Raw genomic sequence first — 15,408 nt, 5'->3', positions numbered from 1 at the left:
AAACTTGTTGGCGCGGTTTTGAGTTGAGAAAAATGAAGCGGAGTTATCCCAGTGGAGCGGAGGAGAGGAGAAGGCGAGAGGAAGGTAAACAGTTTTTATCAAAACTACAAAAGGTGTCAACCTTTTTCACAGTGACACCGAATCTAGGTACTCGACAACAGCAAGAGCCAGTAGTAGCACTGCTGTCAGTGTCAGCCGAGGAGGAGATGAAGTGGAGAGTGACCACATTGAAGACCTTGTGTTGAGGTGAGAATTAAACTTTTGTCAGTGCAGTACGAGAATGTGGAGGGCCCCAATGACTGGGTTTGCCTTGGGCCCCCAAATGACTAAATACGCCCCTGCTGATGGTACAAACGAGCCTTTAAACCGCTTTGAGGCCCGAGGTTGGATCAGTCTGTGGCTGAAAGTGCTCCTGAGCTTCCTCAGCTCAGTGTAGAGAGGACGAGAGGAGTTGTCCATGATGGTTTTCAGCTTCCCTCTCATCCTCTTCTCAGTCACAGCCTCCACACTGTCCAGATCCATCCCTTCCACAGAGCTGGCCTTCTTCACCAGCTTGCTCAGTTTGTTGCCACCGCAAGTCCTGATGCCTCCTCCCCAGCAAACCACAGCGTATAATAAATAAATAAACACATAATGTTCAGTTTGTGTTGATTCAACTGTATGATCATTTTAGAGGCTGCAGTTTGTGTTGCTGTTGAACTTTATTGTTAAAGTCTTATTTCACTGCAGACCAGTAGGTGGCAGTAGCAGGAATTCAGTTACCCTGTAAACAAAGAGACAGGAAGTGGTTGTAAAGTGTGGGAGAAAAAGTGTCTTTTGTGTTTTTAGTTGTTTTTTTCTGGATTGTAAATGTGGATCAAACAGCCTCTGATTGCACTTTGATTCAGCTTTGGCTCACTTGAACTTGTTGTTGGACTGTTGTTCATTTGTTGGAGATAAAATAGAAACAACTGGTGATTTCAGGTTAGCTGTTGATGTGGGGACACAGCAATGCATTATGGGAAATATAACCATCATATATCAAGTAAAATCTAAATAATCTTTGTCAGCTTTAGATCCAAACTGTATGTTCTGTATTATGTTCTGCAGTTTCACTCAGCTTCTACATCCTCTGGTTTTAGTCATATATAGATTCTTAGCACCGTCAGTCAGTGTGCTGTGGCTGTGTCTGTGAGAGAGCTCCCTGTCTCTGAGCTGCACACTCATACTTACCTGGCAGGGGAGATACCATGATCAAGAAGGTGGTTCACCTTGGTGAGGCCTGACCATTGCACTCCGGTTGGGTTGACCTCAACGAATTCCCAAATGTGGGAATCTCGACTGCATAAATTTGTGGTAGTGGGGGGGTTCGCGCTGACCCCTGTTAAACATGTAGAAAATAAAATACAAAGGATATCTAACTGCTTAAAATACTGCTACAGATAAAAAAGCATATAAGAATAATTTGTAAATGTATTTCTCACAAAATATGTACGGACTGCAGAATAGAGTTCATTCAGGTAACTCAGGTAAAAGCTGCACTGAAGCAACAAATCTGCAGGACAGAGAAAATTCCCTCTGGACAGCTACAAGACCATAAAGACTACAGACAGCTGATTTGTTTAGTAGTATAACAAATCTATAATATATTTAATATGGTGGTTCAATCCCCACATGTTTAAGTGTCCTTCTCTCCAACGCTCCAGTGCTTTGTCGTGGTAGTTCGCTGCTGTGTGGGTGAATGAGAGGCCCTTTTTAAAAGTATTTTCAAGCTTTTTTTGGAACACTATTTAATAATGACTCTGCAGAGCATGTACACATAATCTACATCTGTGTCTCTTCCTCGTCTTACAACAGGCATCCGCACATAACATGTCCTCTCCCGAGATCGCCTCTCTCTCCTGGGGCCACATGAAGGTGAAGGGCTGCTCCTCCAGCTACAAGGACTGTAAGGTCTGGCCCGGAGGCAGCCGGGCCTGGGACTGGAGAGAGACCGGGACTGATGTGAGTGGAACCAGAATCCTAATACATAGATATGTACAGGAATGCATATTGACAAGAACCTACAGTTGTCTACTCAAATTTCATTGTTTCCGGTTAACTGTTGGACAACATACCCTGAAGCTGAAGTAGGCCATACAACTGTAGCATAACTCAGAGGTTTCCCCTCTAACAGGGATGACAGTGCTCATGTTATTTAACTCTTTCCCAACGCAGCATCACCCAGGAGTCCAACCTGCTGATCTGGAGGAGGTGCTGAAGAAGGGAATAGACTTGCTGGTCATTGGCAGAGGCATGAGTGAGGCTCTGCAGGTAAAACACCTACAGATAGTCCAGTTTATTCAGAGGTAAAAACGAATACCAGTCATTGAGAATTTCAGCAACGTCGTCCCTTCTTTCAGGTTCCCTCCTCCACTGTGGACTTTGTGAAGCAGAAAGGTGTCGATGTCAGAGTCCTGCAGACAGAGAAAGCCGTGGCTGAATACAACAAACTGGCTGGCCAGGGCGCAAAGGTGGGCGGGGTCTTCCACTCCACCTGTTGATGATTTCACCCTCGCCTTGCTGCACCCTCTGGGGTGACCGACACAGTATGGGGGGGCGGGCAGCCCGTAGTGTACAACTGCCTACACTCTCCATTGTGCCTCTTCTAGCTCTCAGCATGACTACAGAGCACTGATTTAGGGTAACTGAAACATTTAAAGTGGGCAAGCTCTGATTCCAGAAGAGTGCTGGCAACTTTAGAAAGCTAATAGAAATCTAGCAGTCTGATATATATCAGTAAACTCAGAGAAATCACTTCTGGAGGCCTTGGTATATCTGACTCCAGCTGCTTGTAGAATGATCAGTTCTGTGGAATTTGAACAGTTACTTATTAAATGTGGTGGACTGTGCAATAGAACAATAACACAGATCACATCAGTGGTGGTGTTGATAATAAATGTACAATACATTTTTCCTGAGGTGAAAATGTATTTCTGCTTGTTTGCCACACAAAATAAAAAGAGAAACTGGATCATCTCCATCACATGGGTTTGTCTTTATAAGAAACAACACATACAAAAATATTTCCCGTACAAACACACCATGAGGAAGAAATACTGTTGTGCTTCCGACGACTCGACCATAAATAATTTTTTTATGCACATATCATTTTCTTGCCCTGTGTTCTGAAGAAAAAAGAGAAATTGGTTCACTTTTTCTGTCCAGTGTTGAATTCAGAAGGTGAATTATTGTGAATGTAAATATGTGCTGACACTAATGAACGTCACATGGCTGATGATGAGCCAACATCCTCTTTGATAAATAAAAAAAAATAAGCCAGGAAGCTTCGTCGGCCTTTCCTTTGTTTTCAGTTTCAGCGCCGGGCGGGTTTGGGCATGATGTAGACTTTGACGGGTTTGCTGAATGGAATTGTTCCCTCTACGGCGGTCTCTGGTGTCGGGAGGCTGTCGATGCTGTCACTCCATCCCAGCTTGGAGGGTGAGGAGAGGGAGGTTGAAGAGGAGCTGTAGGCTAACAGGAGGCGCACTTCAATCTGAGACGGCTCTGAAAGAGAAAGACGGAGCAGTCAATGAAGGAAAAAGTCTTGTCTCATTTCTCCATTTTGTGCCAACTCGTCTCCATCCGCCTGCCTGTGACACGGAAATTGATATCAACACGCCATCCTGAAGGACGTCTCTATTACTGAAATGTGTATCAAGAAGGGAAGATGGGCTGTGAGTGAAGATGCACAGGTGGATCATTTGCAGAAGTGTCTGTGAATCTCTGACACTGAAACATAATGGGTGTGTGTATTGTACCTGTCCATGCTGTGTGTGACAGGTAAACCTGTGTGATGAGTCTGTGTCTGTCAGGTCCCGGCTTTCTGAAGTCTCCCGGTTTAGGATGGATCACATGACTCTGGCCGTCTGGATACAGAACCTGCAGAGACAGAAACCTTTCAATCTGAGTTGTTTCTTTTTCAGGCATGAGCACCAACAACCAACAGAATCAGCAGCAATGACTCATTGCTTTCCAGAGCCTACGAAGGTTTGTTAACTCAGAAATGGATAGTTATTGTGTTGTACACCACACTGACCTGTACTTTCACATTGTTCTGGGGGTCCTGGACGTGCTCTAGCGTTGCATCAATGTCTAGCGCCACCACCAGGCCAGTTGTGAACCTCAGTGGGTTGTCAGACTCTCCTGTCGGCTCTATGATGGTGGCTGTCGCCCGGTGGATCTGTCCATCAACAGGCAAATGTAAATGAGAAGTACTCTTCATCAGCCCATACATCACTGCTGTTGGGTAGACAAACATTTTTTTATTTTTGTATACCTGCTCAGGCAGTCTGAGCTGCAGCAGGCTGCTCTGTCTCAGGGTCGTCTGGAGGATCTTCACCAGCTCCACTGGTTTACAGGACGACAGCCGGGGCATCAGCTCCAAAAGCTTGTCCACAAAACTGTCCTGGAGGTGGGGCAGCTCAGTCAGAAACAGCCTGGGGGTGGCAGAAAATGTGGAATTAGTCCTTTAACCAACTGTTCTATAAACAACATACATCGATAAAAGAAGTTTTTTAGGGAACTCTCAAATGCTTTAGTTGTGCTACTCTGTATCTAGAGGACTCAGAGATCCACAATGACCCCATCAGGGTCAAAATTAAACATGGAGAAGCAACATTCAGTTCAAACACATCTGGAACTGACCTTTGAAAAGACTCTATGTCCTGCAAAAACTTCTCACAGCTGCTGATGAGAGAATCCAACCTGAAGAGAAAAGACAAACTAAGAAACTGAACTCTTAAACGTATGTGATGATACACATGGTGTACTGACCCCTGTCTGGTGCGAGCAGTCAGAATGAGCTGCAGAGCTTTGGCCTGCAGGCGAACATGATGTATAGTGGCCACCTGTCTGCTGTCCAAGCCGCTGTATAAAAACTCCAGCTTGTAGGTTTCCTCTAAGATCTGGAAACATAAACACACACAGTTTAACAGACAAAACTCCCCTGAAATGCTCTCACAGGCGTGATAATACCAACACTAGAGCGTGCTGACCTGTTGAGCTGCTGCTGTGGCGGTGACGTTCTGTTTGAGGCAGAGAGGGACAGCCATGTTCCACAGCTTGTCCTGCAGAGCCTGAGGAAACATTAAGGTTCTTACTGTGAATCTAAACTGATACTAATGTTATATTTACCCCCAAACGCCCTTACATACTAAAACAAGTAACATAAGGCTGCCCAGACAAAATCACACACTCCTACCTTCATGAGCAGCAGCTGGCAGCGCAGGTATGTAGCACAGAAATCTGCAGCTCCTGCAAGCTCTGTCTGCAGCTCCCCCAGCCGCCGCAGGTCTCTAACAGACAGACAGACAGACAGAAATTAAATTGTTACATTCACCACATCACCAGATAAATGTAGGTTTTAGATCATAAAACAACCTCTGCTGAATGATTTTTAACTAGCAACAAATAACATCCATTCTGTGACACATTAAAACAAGGACCTCTGAAGGGTAGTCAATACAGAATACGACTAGGGCTGCAACTAACCATTATTTTCATTATCAATTAATCTGTTGAACATTTTCTCGATGAATCAATACGTTGTTTGGTCCATTAAATATCAGTAAATGGGGAGAACTGTTGATCACTGTTTCCGAAAGCTCAAAGCAAAGTCCACAAATGTCTTGTTTTGTCTACAACCCAAAAGATACAAGAACATTAATATTCACATTTGAGAAGCTCTACATACGACGCACTCGTCTCAGTGCTGGTGGAGGAGACAACAACGGCCACAGTGAAAAACAACCAAAACCTGGTTGCTGGTTGACAATTACCTGAATACACTGTTCACTATTAGTGTGTATGGTTTTAAAAAAATACTTTTTAAAACAGCATTTCCTTCAATTTACTCCAAATGTCTTGAATGGACAAAATAAAAGAAAAAGACTACAAAAGTGACAATTACTATTTAGGAAAAAAGCCTGGATTTAAGTTCCTCTGCTTGCCAATGTGTGTGTGTGTGTGTGTGTGTGTGTACCGTATGGTGAAGTCCAGAAGGTCCTGGGCTCCAGGTGCTTCCAGGTTCTGGATGGTGCTGACCCTGTTCAGACTCTGCTGAAGGAAGAGCTGAGCTGATTCCACAGAACCCAAACCACAACGCGAGTCCACCAAGTCCAGACCGTTGCCCGGCAACTAAAACACAGGAGAACAGTTACACCATTGACTGTAAATATTGTGTAAAGGGCTGTGGTTGGGTCTGTTGGCTGTGGATGGGACATGTGAACTGATCTGGCATCAGAACCGTCTGTATTGTTGACATGCAGTAATATGACCGTTGACCTTATTCTGAAAACATACAGTATTCCAGGTCTCACCCTCAGTGGCGGTACGAGGTGCGACAGACTGTCCCTCAGGTAGGAGTAGTGTCTGAAGGTGTGGTCGGAGAACAGCGCCGGCATGGTGGGACACGACTTGGCAGCGTTGAACACCAACACGAGCACCGCGATGTCTGAGATCAACAACCAGAGTTAAGAGAGAAAAACCCAGTTCACAGGTTTAATGTGAAAAAAATAACAGACTTTCACGTTACAAGTCTGTACAATGACAGATATGTTCCAGATTTTATGTTTTCTCCCTTTGTCGTCGATATTGGCTGACTTGTGTTAACGTGGCTTTAACGTCAGTGTGTTTTGAGATTTTTAGGATGTGTGAAGGATACAGGCCGGATCATCCATGTCAGGTTCTGGTGTGTCAAAATACGGGTGTGTGCTGAGCAACTCGGGAACCAGCGGCAGCACCAGCGTTGGGTGACGGGAACCCATGAACTTTAGACACCTGAAGAAAATAAGAAACACAATCAATCTTCAGATCATTTATGGAGTTCCTTTACAAACAAAACACAACAGCAAGACTCGTAAACCCTAGACTTGTTTTATGGTATCCCCATCTCTTCACTAAACACTCTTCACAATGTTGATGTAGTTGGTTGTCAGTTTCATTACTTTTCTTATTTTGTAAGGTGCATTCAATTTTATTTAACTTTATAGTGACATGTCCTGAACCTGAAAATGTTTCCTTATGTGGTGAAACTACTTATATTACTAACCACTACTATTACATCACAGTGAGATAATGAACATAACTTGCAGCACCCTTTAAAGGCACCACAGTGTCACAGTGTGCACCTTCCTAATCCTAGTCCTGAACAAAATGTCTTCACTCAAAGAATCTAATCACTTCTCATAAGAGCTGCAAATCACACACACACACACTGAGTCTTACTTCCACACGGAGTTGCGGTCGGTGGGATACTTGTTGAGGTTCTTCAGCAGCTCCAGCAGAGCCAGCTGGATACACTCTTTAGTGGAGACGTTGGTGTAACAAATTAATTCATGGAGAGCTTCTCTGATGTCACGAGACGAGTCCTGGAGATCGACAGTGATTTCAGCAACGTGTACATATATGTTTGACCTGTGTGTGTGTGTGTGTACCTCCAACACAGCCAGCACAGTGTCCAGCTGGTCCTCCCTGAGTGTTATATGGGTGGAGATTTCTCTCAGCACGTGGATGGACTGCAGCCTCACTTCCTCGATCTCGTCGTTGAACATGTCAACCAGGAAGTCCAGGCACTTTTCGGCAAAGCTGGCAGACGAGCGAGCCAGCTGGCACAACGCCTCCACCGCGGCAATACGGACCTCTGAGGTAATATTAAAGACAGACTCAAATCAGACAGCATTAAATAAGTAAAGCAATGCAGTAAAATCAATAAAACTAGTCCTGAGTAGAAGATATATATTTATATTATCTCACTTTCTTAGATGTTACATTTTAATTTAGAATTACTGAAAGGTGCCGACAGTGTAAAACCTTGGAATAAATCACATACTATGTGGTAAGTAGCCTTAAAAACATTTAGTATCTGGATGGCCTTTTTTTGGGGACAAACCTCAGTTTGGCAACAAAAATGTTTTTCTACCAAATCATTATTATACATTAAAATACCAAACCTTTGGGCTTGGTTTACATCTGAACCAAAACTATCTGATAAGAAACAAATGCACCCGTCACCACATTTCACGTACCAAACATCTCGTCCTCCAGGCCGTGAACGAAAGCACCACAGGCGCCTGAGGCGATGAGGTTGACAGTGTTTGTGTCCAGTTTCTCCTTGGGGGCATCATCAGCCCACTTCCTGCCACAGGAGAACTCTCCAGAAGTAAAGAGCTCTTTGGCCCGTTCGTGGGCTGTACGCTTCCTCTGGAAACAGACAAGTGGAGGAAAGGCAGTGAGTGGAGGTGTGCTTATTAACATTCTTTATATGTCCTTGAAAAGACTTTATTCAGATGGCTATTTCTTACTTATTTCACCATGAACCAGCCATCTGAATAAAAGGCTTTTCAACTATTTTGCCAGAAGAGCGCCTTGGCCCTTTCTTTTTTTTTTTTTTATAAATAAAGCAGATATCTTATGAACAAACTCGAATCACTCACCCTGAGATCTGACATCAGCTTCTTATCCAACGTTTGCTCCAGAAATTGCGGACTGACCTGCAGCATCGATCCCTGACAAACGAGAAAAGATTAAACATGTTTAACTTTTCATTGTGTCTCAATCCAAAGCCCCTTTTCAGACATGAAGTACCTAACACATTAACTCTTAAAAGTCATATTAAAAAGGCGTCAAACTGTGAAATTTGATTTACAAAATGTGATGGTAATCAGGCCATTTTTGACAGTTAGAGTATTGTTCTTCTCAAGAAAGCCATAAAAGTTGAGGCACATGTCCTAAAGGGGCTGCAGTTCCTTAGAATCAGTAGAAAAGTGGAAATGTGAGAGTGTAGCATTCTTTATTGTTTTCTGTGTCAATATCTTTTCCACAACTGTCTATAAGGTCTCAACTGAAAAGCAGTTTTTATAAAGGATAAAAATAACTGTGAAAAACTCAATACTGTGTTTGTTGTCCTGTTGTCTCACCAGTGTTTTGGCAGCCTGCACCCGGACCATCCACGAGCCATCGCTGACCATGTGACTGATCTTCCCAAACGCATCATCAACCAGTCGGATCTCCTCATTGGATGACGGGATGGGCACAATACTGATTGGACAGACAGAACGGTGATGTACAAGACAGCCAAAGGCACTACAAACTGCTGCAGCCAATCAGTTAGTAAATGGCTGCCTGGAAATTTAAAAATGTAAATTAACATTTATTTTTTAGCTAAACTGATAGTAAGTCGGTCTAAACATCAACATCTTCTCACCTTTCTGGGTACAAATGGCTGAGCACCCAAACCATCTGCACCGCTGCAGAGCGGACCTGCTCATAGTCATCTGACAGCAACCTGCAGGCCTACACACACACACACACACACACACACACACGTGTTCAACCTTTACAGCCACTGTAGCTGTGATTGTCTGCTATGGACAACACCACCCGAGGATGATTAACATCAGACACTTTGCTATTTTTATCATTAATTAATTTTATTCTCACACAGAAATAGTACAGGCACTAGCATACACAACAACCACAGTAAAACTCACACGAACAACTAAACACTAAGTCTAAAAGTCCACTGTGAGGAAGGTCTGTTCTAGGATTTCCATTACTTTGGCAGGTTTCAGTTAAGATAAATAATGCTATTACCTGGTCATAGATGATCTCATGAACCTTCATTCCTCTCTCATGGAGCTGAAGCTGGGAAACAAACAGTAGAACAGAGAATGAGCGGAGTTATACAAAAAGATTCACCACTGAAATAAAGGTAGACTGGGTTTTTTTTTGTTGAGTGTCAGATATCCTTTGATCCAGTTTCACTAACAGCACTCTTTGGGGTAATACCAGATACAAGTGGTCTGACCAAACATTGAAGCAGACTTTGTGGCCTTCTGGACCCTGTTGGCTTGACAAAAACTTTACTTTGCTGGAAGTCCACTCCCCTGTCCCATGATGCTTGGATCAGTGTTTATATAGCATTATCTTTTGTATGAATTTATGTAAAAAAACAAGCCAAAACAATTTGAAACACTCCGGTTAACAATGGGAAAATAAAAATAAAAAGAGTTTAGAAGCTTTTGGTGAGTAAAGGTGTTGGCGGCGTCCTACCATGGCCTTGAGGGCTGCAGTGCGGACTCTTGGGTCCTGGTCTCCAAAGTAGTCGCTGATGATACTCTGGACGTCCTTCACTCCTCCTGGAGCAACATGTAAAATGACACAAGGCAACAGAACCACGAGAACACATCACACAACCACTCAAAGCATGATAATGATGCATCAATGGGAGCTTTAAGAGGTGATTTTAAAGATTAAAGTTAACTCGAGTTCTGACTAATGGCAGACATTTTCAAACCTTGTAAAATTCAACAGAAACATACAATCCAATTAATTCTGACACAAAACCAAAGAAAAAAAACTGTCCTGACAGAATACATGTTCTTGAAGGTTGTTATAATATATTATATTATAAATACATTGTAAAAGGCACTGAGGACACATGATTCAGTTTAAGAACAGGGACATACTGAATCTTAAAATAAGGACAGTCACAGTTCAGTCATCTAAACATATTGAACATTGCAATGGTACAAACCTAATGATGTGCCCAATCCCTCGTTGTCTTTGGTCAGAGGAATGTCCACCATGCCGAGACATCCCAGGAGCTGCAGACACTTGTTCCTCACCCCGAAATACGTATCAGACAGGTGCTGAGAGGAAGAAAGAGAAAAGAGAAAAAGAGGTTTGATACTTTGTGAAGAAAGTCCTGTGGATGAGTGCTGTGTACAGACTGTGTGTGTGTGTGTGTGTGTCACCTTGCAGGCCACCTCTATGAGCCTCTGTCTGACTGTAGGACTCTCAGGTAGTTGTGTACCAATGACCAGCAGAGTGTCCAGCAGCTGGGCGAGGACCTGATGGGACTCTGCAGAACAGAGTGAACACAAACAGACACTTTGTTAACTTTTAAAATGTGTGTTTTTGGAGGGGTGGTCTATTGTTTTTAAAGGTTAAATATACCAAATTCACTGCCACTATATCAAAACAAATGGGCACTACGACCACAGCAGACTCCACTGACAAAAACAGTAATTTTACCATCTGGTCGGGCATTGCAGATCACCTTAGGCTATAAATGCTGTGGTGGCTTTTGTTTATGCTACATGCTTGTCCCTATGCAAATAAACAATTAAATAAATAAAGTGAGTAAAAACTCTGAGATTAAGACGTGTAAATGTGTCTTACTCTCATTGCCGAGTGTGCTGATGGCGTCGTCCACGATGCAGTCGGGACTGAAGCCCTGCGTTTTGGACAGCAGACCGAGCAGAGAGGCAATCTTCAGCCTCACCGAGTTATCCGTCTCCTGGAGAGAGGACAGCAGCAGCATCACTTCTGTGCAACTTTAACACACTGTAAATTGTGCTTACATCTCTTGCAATTAAAGGCTATGTTTTTACAACTCAGCAGAGATTATCTTTATATTTACAAAGCTCTAAATAAAGTAAGTATTCCTGGTCACGGCTCAGTTCTTTACCTTGTAGTAGTGCTCCAACAGGATCCTGACCACACCCTCCACGCTCTCCGTCTCCACAGGTTTGCGTGCGAAGTGCAGCAGGTACTGCAGGGCATCCGTAGAGTTGGTGGCCTTACAGAGGTCAATGTGCAGAGCTGCAGACTTGCTGGGTTTGGACAGACGAAGCTTCTTGGCCGGAGCTTCTTCATGAGGAATCTGTGGGCGTAAAAAAACAGCTGAAACTGAAAGACATTTCTACAAACAACGAACTCTCAGTGACTAAACAGTGATGGTTCACTTCACACAGCAGACTCGAGATAAAGTCTGTCCTCAGGATGCAACTGGTGGCACTTTAAAGACATAATAGGAAACTAATTCCATATGATTACTTCACTTTATATTTTTGTAGAGGAATGTCTTGTCTTTTACTGCAAATTGGGGACAAATAAAGTCATCTTGAACATAATTTATTGCCCTCCTGGAAAGGTCCCATCAGATGTTGAGGATATTTATATAAAGCAGAGGATCAGTTAATGGATGAATAAGTGTAACATTATAACACACAATAACGTTACAGGCAGCTTGTTTATTCAATATAACGCTACTAAAAGTTATCTAACATTCAATAACGTGTTCATAACGTTAACTAATGTTGATTTAGTCACATTAAAGACAGTTAGTGGCCCACATTAGATATAAAACTGCGTTTCTGTTAACGTTAGTCGGCCGATTATCATCAGCTAACAGGTTAATTTTGAGCTTTAATCGTTTGTTTTCAGCCCACAGCGAGCAGCAATAAGAGGCTTTCTTACACTCACCTGGACAACTTTGGAGAATTCCTCGTAAACTCTCTTTTTAAGGTGTGCAGCCATGTTCAGAGGAAGATATTGAGTCAAGCTTTCAGGCTAACAACAACATTATCTGCTTCTTCTTCTTCCTCTGGTTTAAACGGAGGTTGTTCAACCAGCTCGTAGGCGCACTGTCGCCACCTGCTGGACTGTTACTGCATCTTAGGCAACATTTTAAAACATCCTCCTTCTAAATACTCTAAATTATTTTATTCTTTAATTATGTGCAAACTGAGAATCATGTCAACATCAGATTTATATCTGATTTATTGTTAATACTTCTGGGTCATTTACATGTTGTAACATGAAACATTAAGCTTCATTTGATTTAATATTTAACTATTTAAACATGTGTAATGGTCCAACTTACTTAATGTTATTTATTAATTACATGTTTTTTAAATGAAAGCTTTTGGTAATAAATAATAGAGCATGTAATAAATATAAAGTCTTTCCATATTGTTGCTCTGATGTGTCTGAATAAGTGAAGGTAACTTGTGTGTGGTATATTACTGTCTGACAATAACAGGAGAGAATATGGAGAAGAGTTACAACCACTTGACTTTATATTTTCTGTACATTAGTGGTTTGAAAATGATTTCTTTTCTACATGTTTTATCATGGGAGAGCGCGAACGCAGTCCCCCACTACGTTACTGCAGTTCACAATCAAACACAACAGAGAAACAGTTAAACAAGTGACCACAACAACAAAAATAAAGTGATATTTATTAATAGAATAAATTAACAAACAAAAGAATAAAAAACAATAGGTAAACATCTGTAGGAAGATGTAAATAAAAATAGACACATTGTACAATAAAAAGTAGTAATAGTGTGATTTTAACATCCACCTGTGGATCCAGCTGGAGGAGGAGTTGTAGAGTCTTTTTGCAGCAGGCAGAAGAGATCTCCTGCAGCGCTCCAACGAAGATGTAGTAGTCCTCTGCTCTGCCACAGTGTCACATAGAGGATGGGAGGGGTTGTTGTCGATAACCAGGAGTTTGGACCTCATCCTCCCTCATATTTGCTGCAGTCCATTAGTACATGTGTGACAGACGGTTTATTATAACGAGTGTATGATTTAATGTATGTCCTATTCTCAGACCGATGATGATCTCTTTATCCGGGCTCCTGCTCTGTAATCCACCAATGCCTACATGTTTTTGTATATTCTAGATGTCTTCCGGTGTCACATTGGCAGTATTCATGCCAGGTTTTGCGTCTCTGATTCTTGATGATTCTTGAACTTCTGCTTTACTTAATGGTACATGTAATTTGTGGTAATTTGCTGTCGTTTTATTGATTGTTTTGCCACCTTCTCATTTCCTTCCACCTCCTTCATGAGCAGGAACCCAAAGGAAGGAGATATCCCCCAAAAATATCCCAACCTGTGCTCTCTCATCCACATTAATTCCCTCAGTCTCTCTCTCTCTGTCCCGTACTTCCTACAAATTAAAAACTACATGTTCCACTCACTCTTCTTTCCTCACATCAGCCTGTCTGATGTTTCCCTACCATTTTCAGGGTTTTGTTTAGTGCAGTGCCCCAATCTTAACACTGACATCACTGTTTCCTCTGTCCTTTGTCCACTGCCAACCCCAGTAACTTTAACACTCTTTTGAATTTGACAAAGACGCGTCCCTTTCTCCTCTCTGTCCCACTTTTCTTGCCACATTTGGTTATGTTTCTTCCCAGATTACATGTTTAACCTCTGCTTTACTGATACTAATTTGAATTTCTATTTTTTAGAAAGATGGTTAGTCAAGCTACAAAAAGCTTCATGGTCTGATTTCTACCAAATCTTCTGTAGATCATCATTAGACGAAGCATTAACAGTAGTTGTATGAAGCTTGTTTAGTTATTATAAAATATTGACAAATGAACTTCAGAAGAGGCGTGACCCGGCACATAAACAGACATAAGTCAACAACTGTTGAGACAATAACCACAAAAACCACAAGATGCTGGACTTAATATATATACATATTTATGACATTTGAAAAAATATTATCATTCACACAATCGGTCATCCACATCAGTGCACTTTGTGTAACTACGACTGCTTCAAATAAATACTGTTGCCAACAGAAATATACATCGATCGGCCTTACATTTCCCTCAGGATCAATAAAGTCTATCTATCTAAAACATTATGACCAGCAGCCCAGAAATATAAAAAATAAAGTTATATAAAGGGAACCATCACACTAAAATATCTAAATCCTATTTATATAAAACATTTGACATTAAATTATACAGATGTTGTTACTGCAGGAGTGTTTTTCATTGAGTGTTGCACTTATGTGGCTCCTCTTATCTGTGAGTTATTGTGAGTTTTGAACGCAACAATACAACCACTACTAGAACTGAATCGTCTCTTAAAAACTTCTTTCCTGTGTGTGACCACAAATACCCTCTCAAACACGAGGCATCAAAGTATCTTATCGGCAGATCTCGCAAAGGCACGTCTTCTTACCTGTGTGCCTTCTCATATGACTTCCCAAACACTCGTGTGTGTCCTCATATGTGGTTTTAACAAAGCTGAAATGATGCTGAAATGCTGCAAATTCACACACATTCATATACTGATTGCAAAGGCTGAACAGACACTACATCACACGCTGATGACACAGCAATTTGGAGTTCAATTTTGGACTTAAGGTCACTCTGACATGCAGTTGAGGGAGCAGGAGCTAGAGGTTGAATCGCCAACCTTCTGAGTGCTGGAAAACCCGCTCTACCTCCCGAACCATAGCCGCCCAAATTACCACGTGTGTGGATTTTTAGATGAGTTTTCAGCACCGACGTGTAACCAAATCTTTTCCCGCAGATCTTGCAAGGGAACGGCTTCTCACCAGTATGGATTCTCGTGTGGGCTTTCAAGTTACTGCCGCGCCCGAAACCTTTCCCACATATCTGACAAATATAGGGCTTCTCACCTGTGTGCGTTCTACTGTGATCCTTCAATATTGATGTCTGACTGAATCTTTTTCCACAGGTGTCACATGAATATGGTTTCTCACCTGTGTGTGTTCTCTGGTGTACAATAAATGCTGACATGCACTTGAAATCTTTCCCACAGGTGTCA

The 15,408-nt window shown here is 42.2% G+C and overlaps 2 protein-coding genes and 1 non-coding gene across 3 annotated transcripts; 2 read left to right on the top strand and 1 right to left on the bottom strand.

Moving 5' to 3' along the window:
• Positions 1-1,204: 1,204 nt before the first annotated feature.
• On the top strand, positions 1,205-1,363 carry LOC118342280. Its single transcript, XR_004797469.1, has one exon. It is a non-coding gene; the product is annotated as a U1 spliceosomal RNA (small nuclear RNA).
• A 445-nt stretch (positions 1,364-1,808) lies between these two features.
• Positions 1,809-3,004, top strand: aamdc (adipogenesis associated, Mth938 domain containing). The gene is made up of 3 exons (XM_035679983.1): positions 1,809-1,983; positions 2,197-2,292; positions 2,382-3,004. The coding sequence occupies exons 1-3, from the start codon at positions 1,852-1,854 to the stop codon at positions 2,520-2,522; spliced, it is 369 nt and encodes a 122-aa protein (XP_035535876.1). The 5' UTR covers positions 1,809-1,851; the 3' UTR covers positions 2,523-3,004.
• On the bottom strand, positions 2,998-12,438 carry ints4 (integrator complex subunit 4). Its single transcript, XM_035679982.1, has 24 exons — positions 12,289-12,438; positions 11,492-11,686; positions 11,203-11,320; positions 10,776-10,882; positions 10,556-10,670; positions 10,072-10,157; positions 9,613-9,663; positions 9,224-9,312; positions 8,937-9,057; positions 8,454-8,525; positions 8,046-8,220; positions 7,455-7,660; positions 7,246-7,388; positions 6,683-6,798; positions 6,339-6,472; positions 6,002-6,156; positions 5,222-5,315; positions 5,016-5,096; positions 4,795-4,925; positions 4,666-4,725; positions 4,298-4,457; positions 4,058-4,201; positions 3,780-3,900; positions 2,998-3,525 (listed from the first exon to the last, which is right to left on the bottom strand). Exons 1-24 carry the CDS (start codon positions 12,340-12,342, stop codon positions 3,335-3,337), a joined length of 2,919 nt encoding a protein of 972 aa, XP_035535875.1. The 5' UTR covers positions 12,343-12,438; the 3' UTR covers positions 2,998-3,334.
• Positions 12,439-15,408: the final 2,970 nt, after the last annotated feature.

The sequence above is a fragment of the Morone saxatilis genome, unplaced genomic scaffold (genome assembly GCF_004916995.1).
Source record: "Morone saxatilis isolate NCDOM2014 unplaced genomic scaffold, NCSU_SB_2.0 Contig8, whole genome shotgun sequence".
In the NCBI taxonomy this organism is placed as follows: domain Eukaryota; kingdom Metazoa; phylum Chordata; class Actinopteri; family Moronidae; genus Morone; species Morone saxatilis.
This window is presented reverse-complemented; position numbering and strand designations above follow the sequence as displayed.

What these genes read in the sequence shown, in the direction of transcription:
- aamdc (XM_035679983.1), top strand. Translation starts at nt 1,852, where the DNA reads ATGTCCTCTCCCGAGATCGCCTCTCTCTCCTGGGGCCACATGAAGGTG. An exon ending in GGAGAGAGACCGGGACTGAT is followed by an intron (nt 1,984 to 2,196) that starts GTGAGTGGAACC and finishes TTCCCAACGCAG; the next exon opens with CATCACCCAGGAGTCCAACC. An exon ending in GCATGAGTGAGGCTCTGCAG is followed by an intron (nt 2,293 to 2,381) that starts GTAAAACACCTA and finishes CCCTTCTTTCAG; the next exon opens with GTTCCCTCCTCCACTGTGGA.
- ints4 (XM_035679982.1), bottom strand. Translation starts at nt 12,342, where the DNA reads ATGGCTGCACACCTTAAAAAGAGAGTTTACGAGGAATTCTCCAAAGTT. An exon ending in TCATAGAGGTGGCCTGCAAG is followed by an intron (nt 10,671 to 10,775) that starts GTGACACACACA and finishes TCTTCCTCTCAG; the next exon opens with CACCTGTCTGATACGTATTT. An exon ending in AGCCATTTGTACCCAGAAAG is followed by an intron (nt 9,058 to 9,223) that starts GTGAGAAGATGT and finishes CTGTCCAATCAG; the next exon opens with TATTGTGCCCATCCCGTCAT.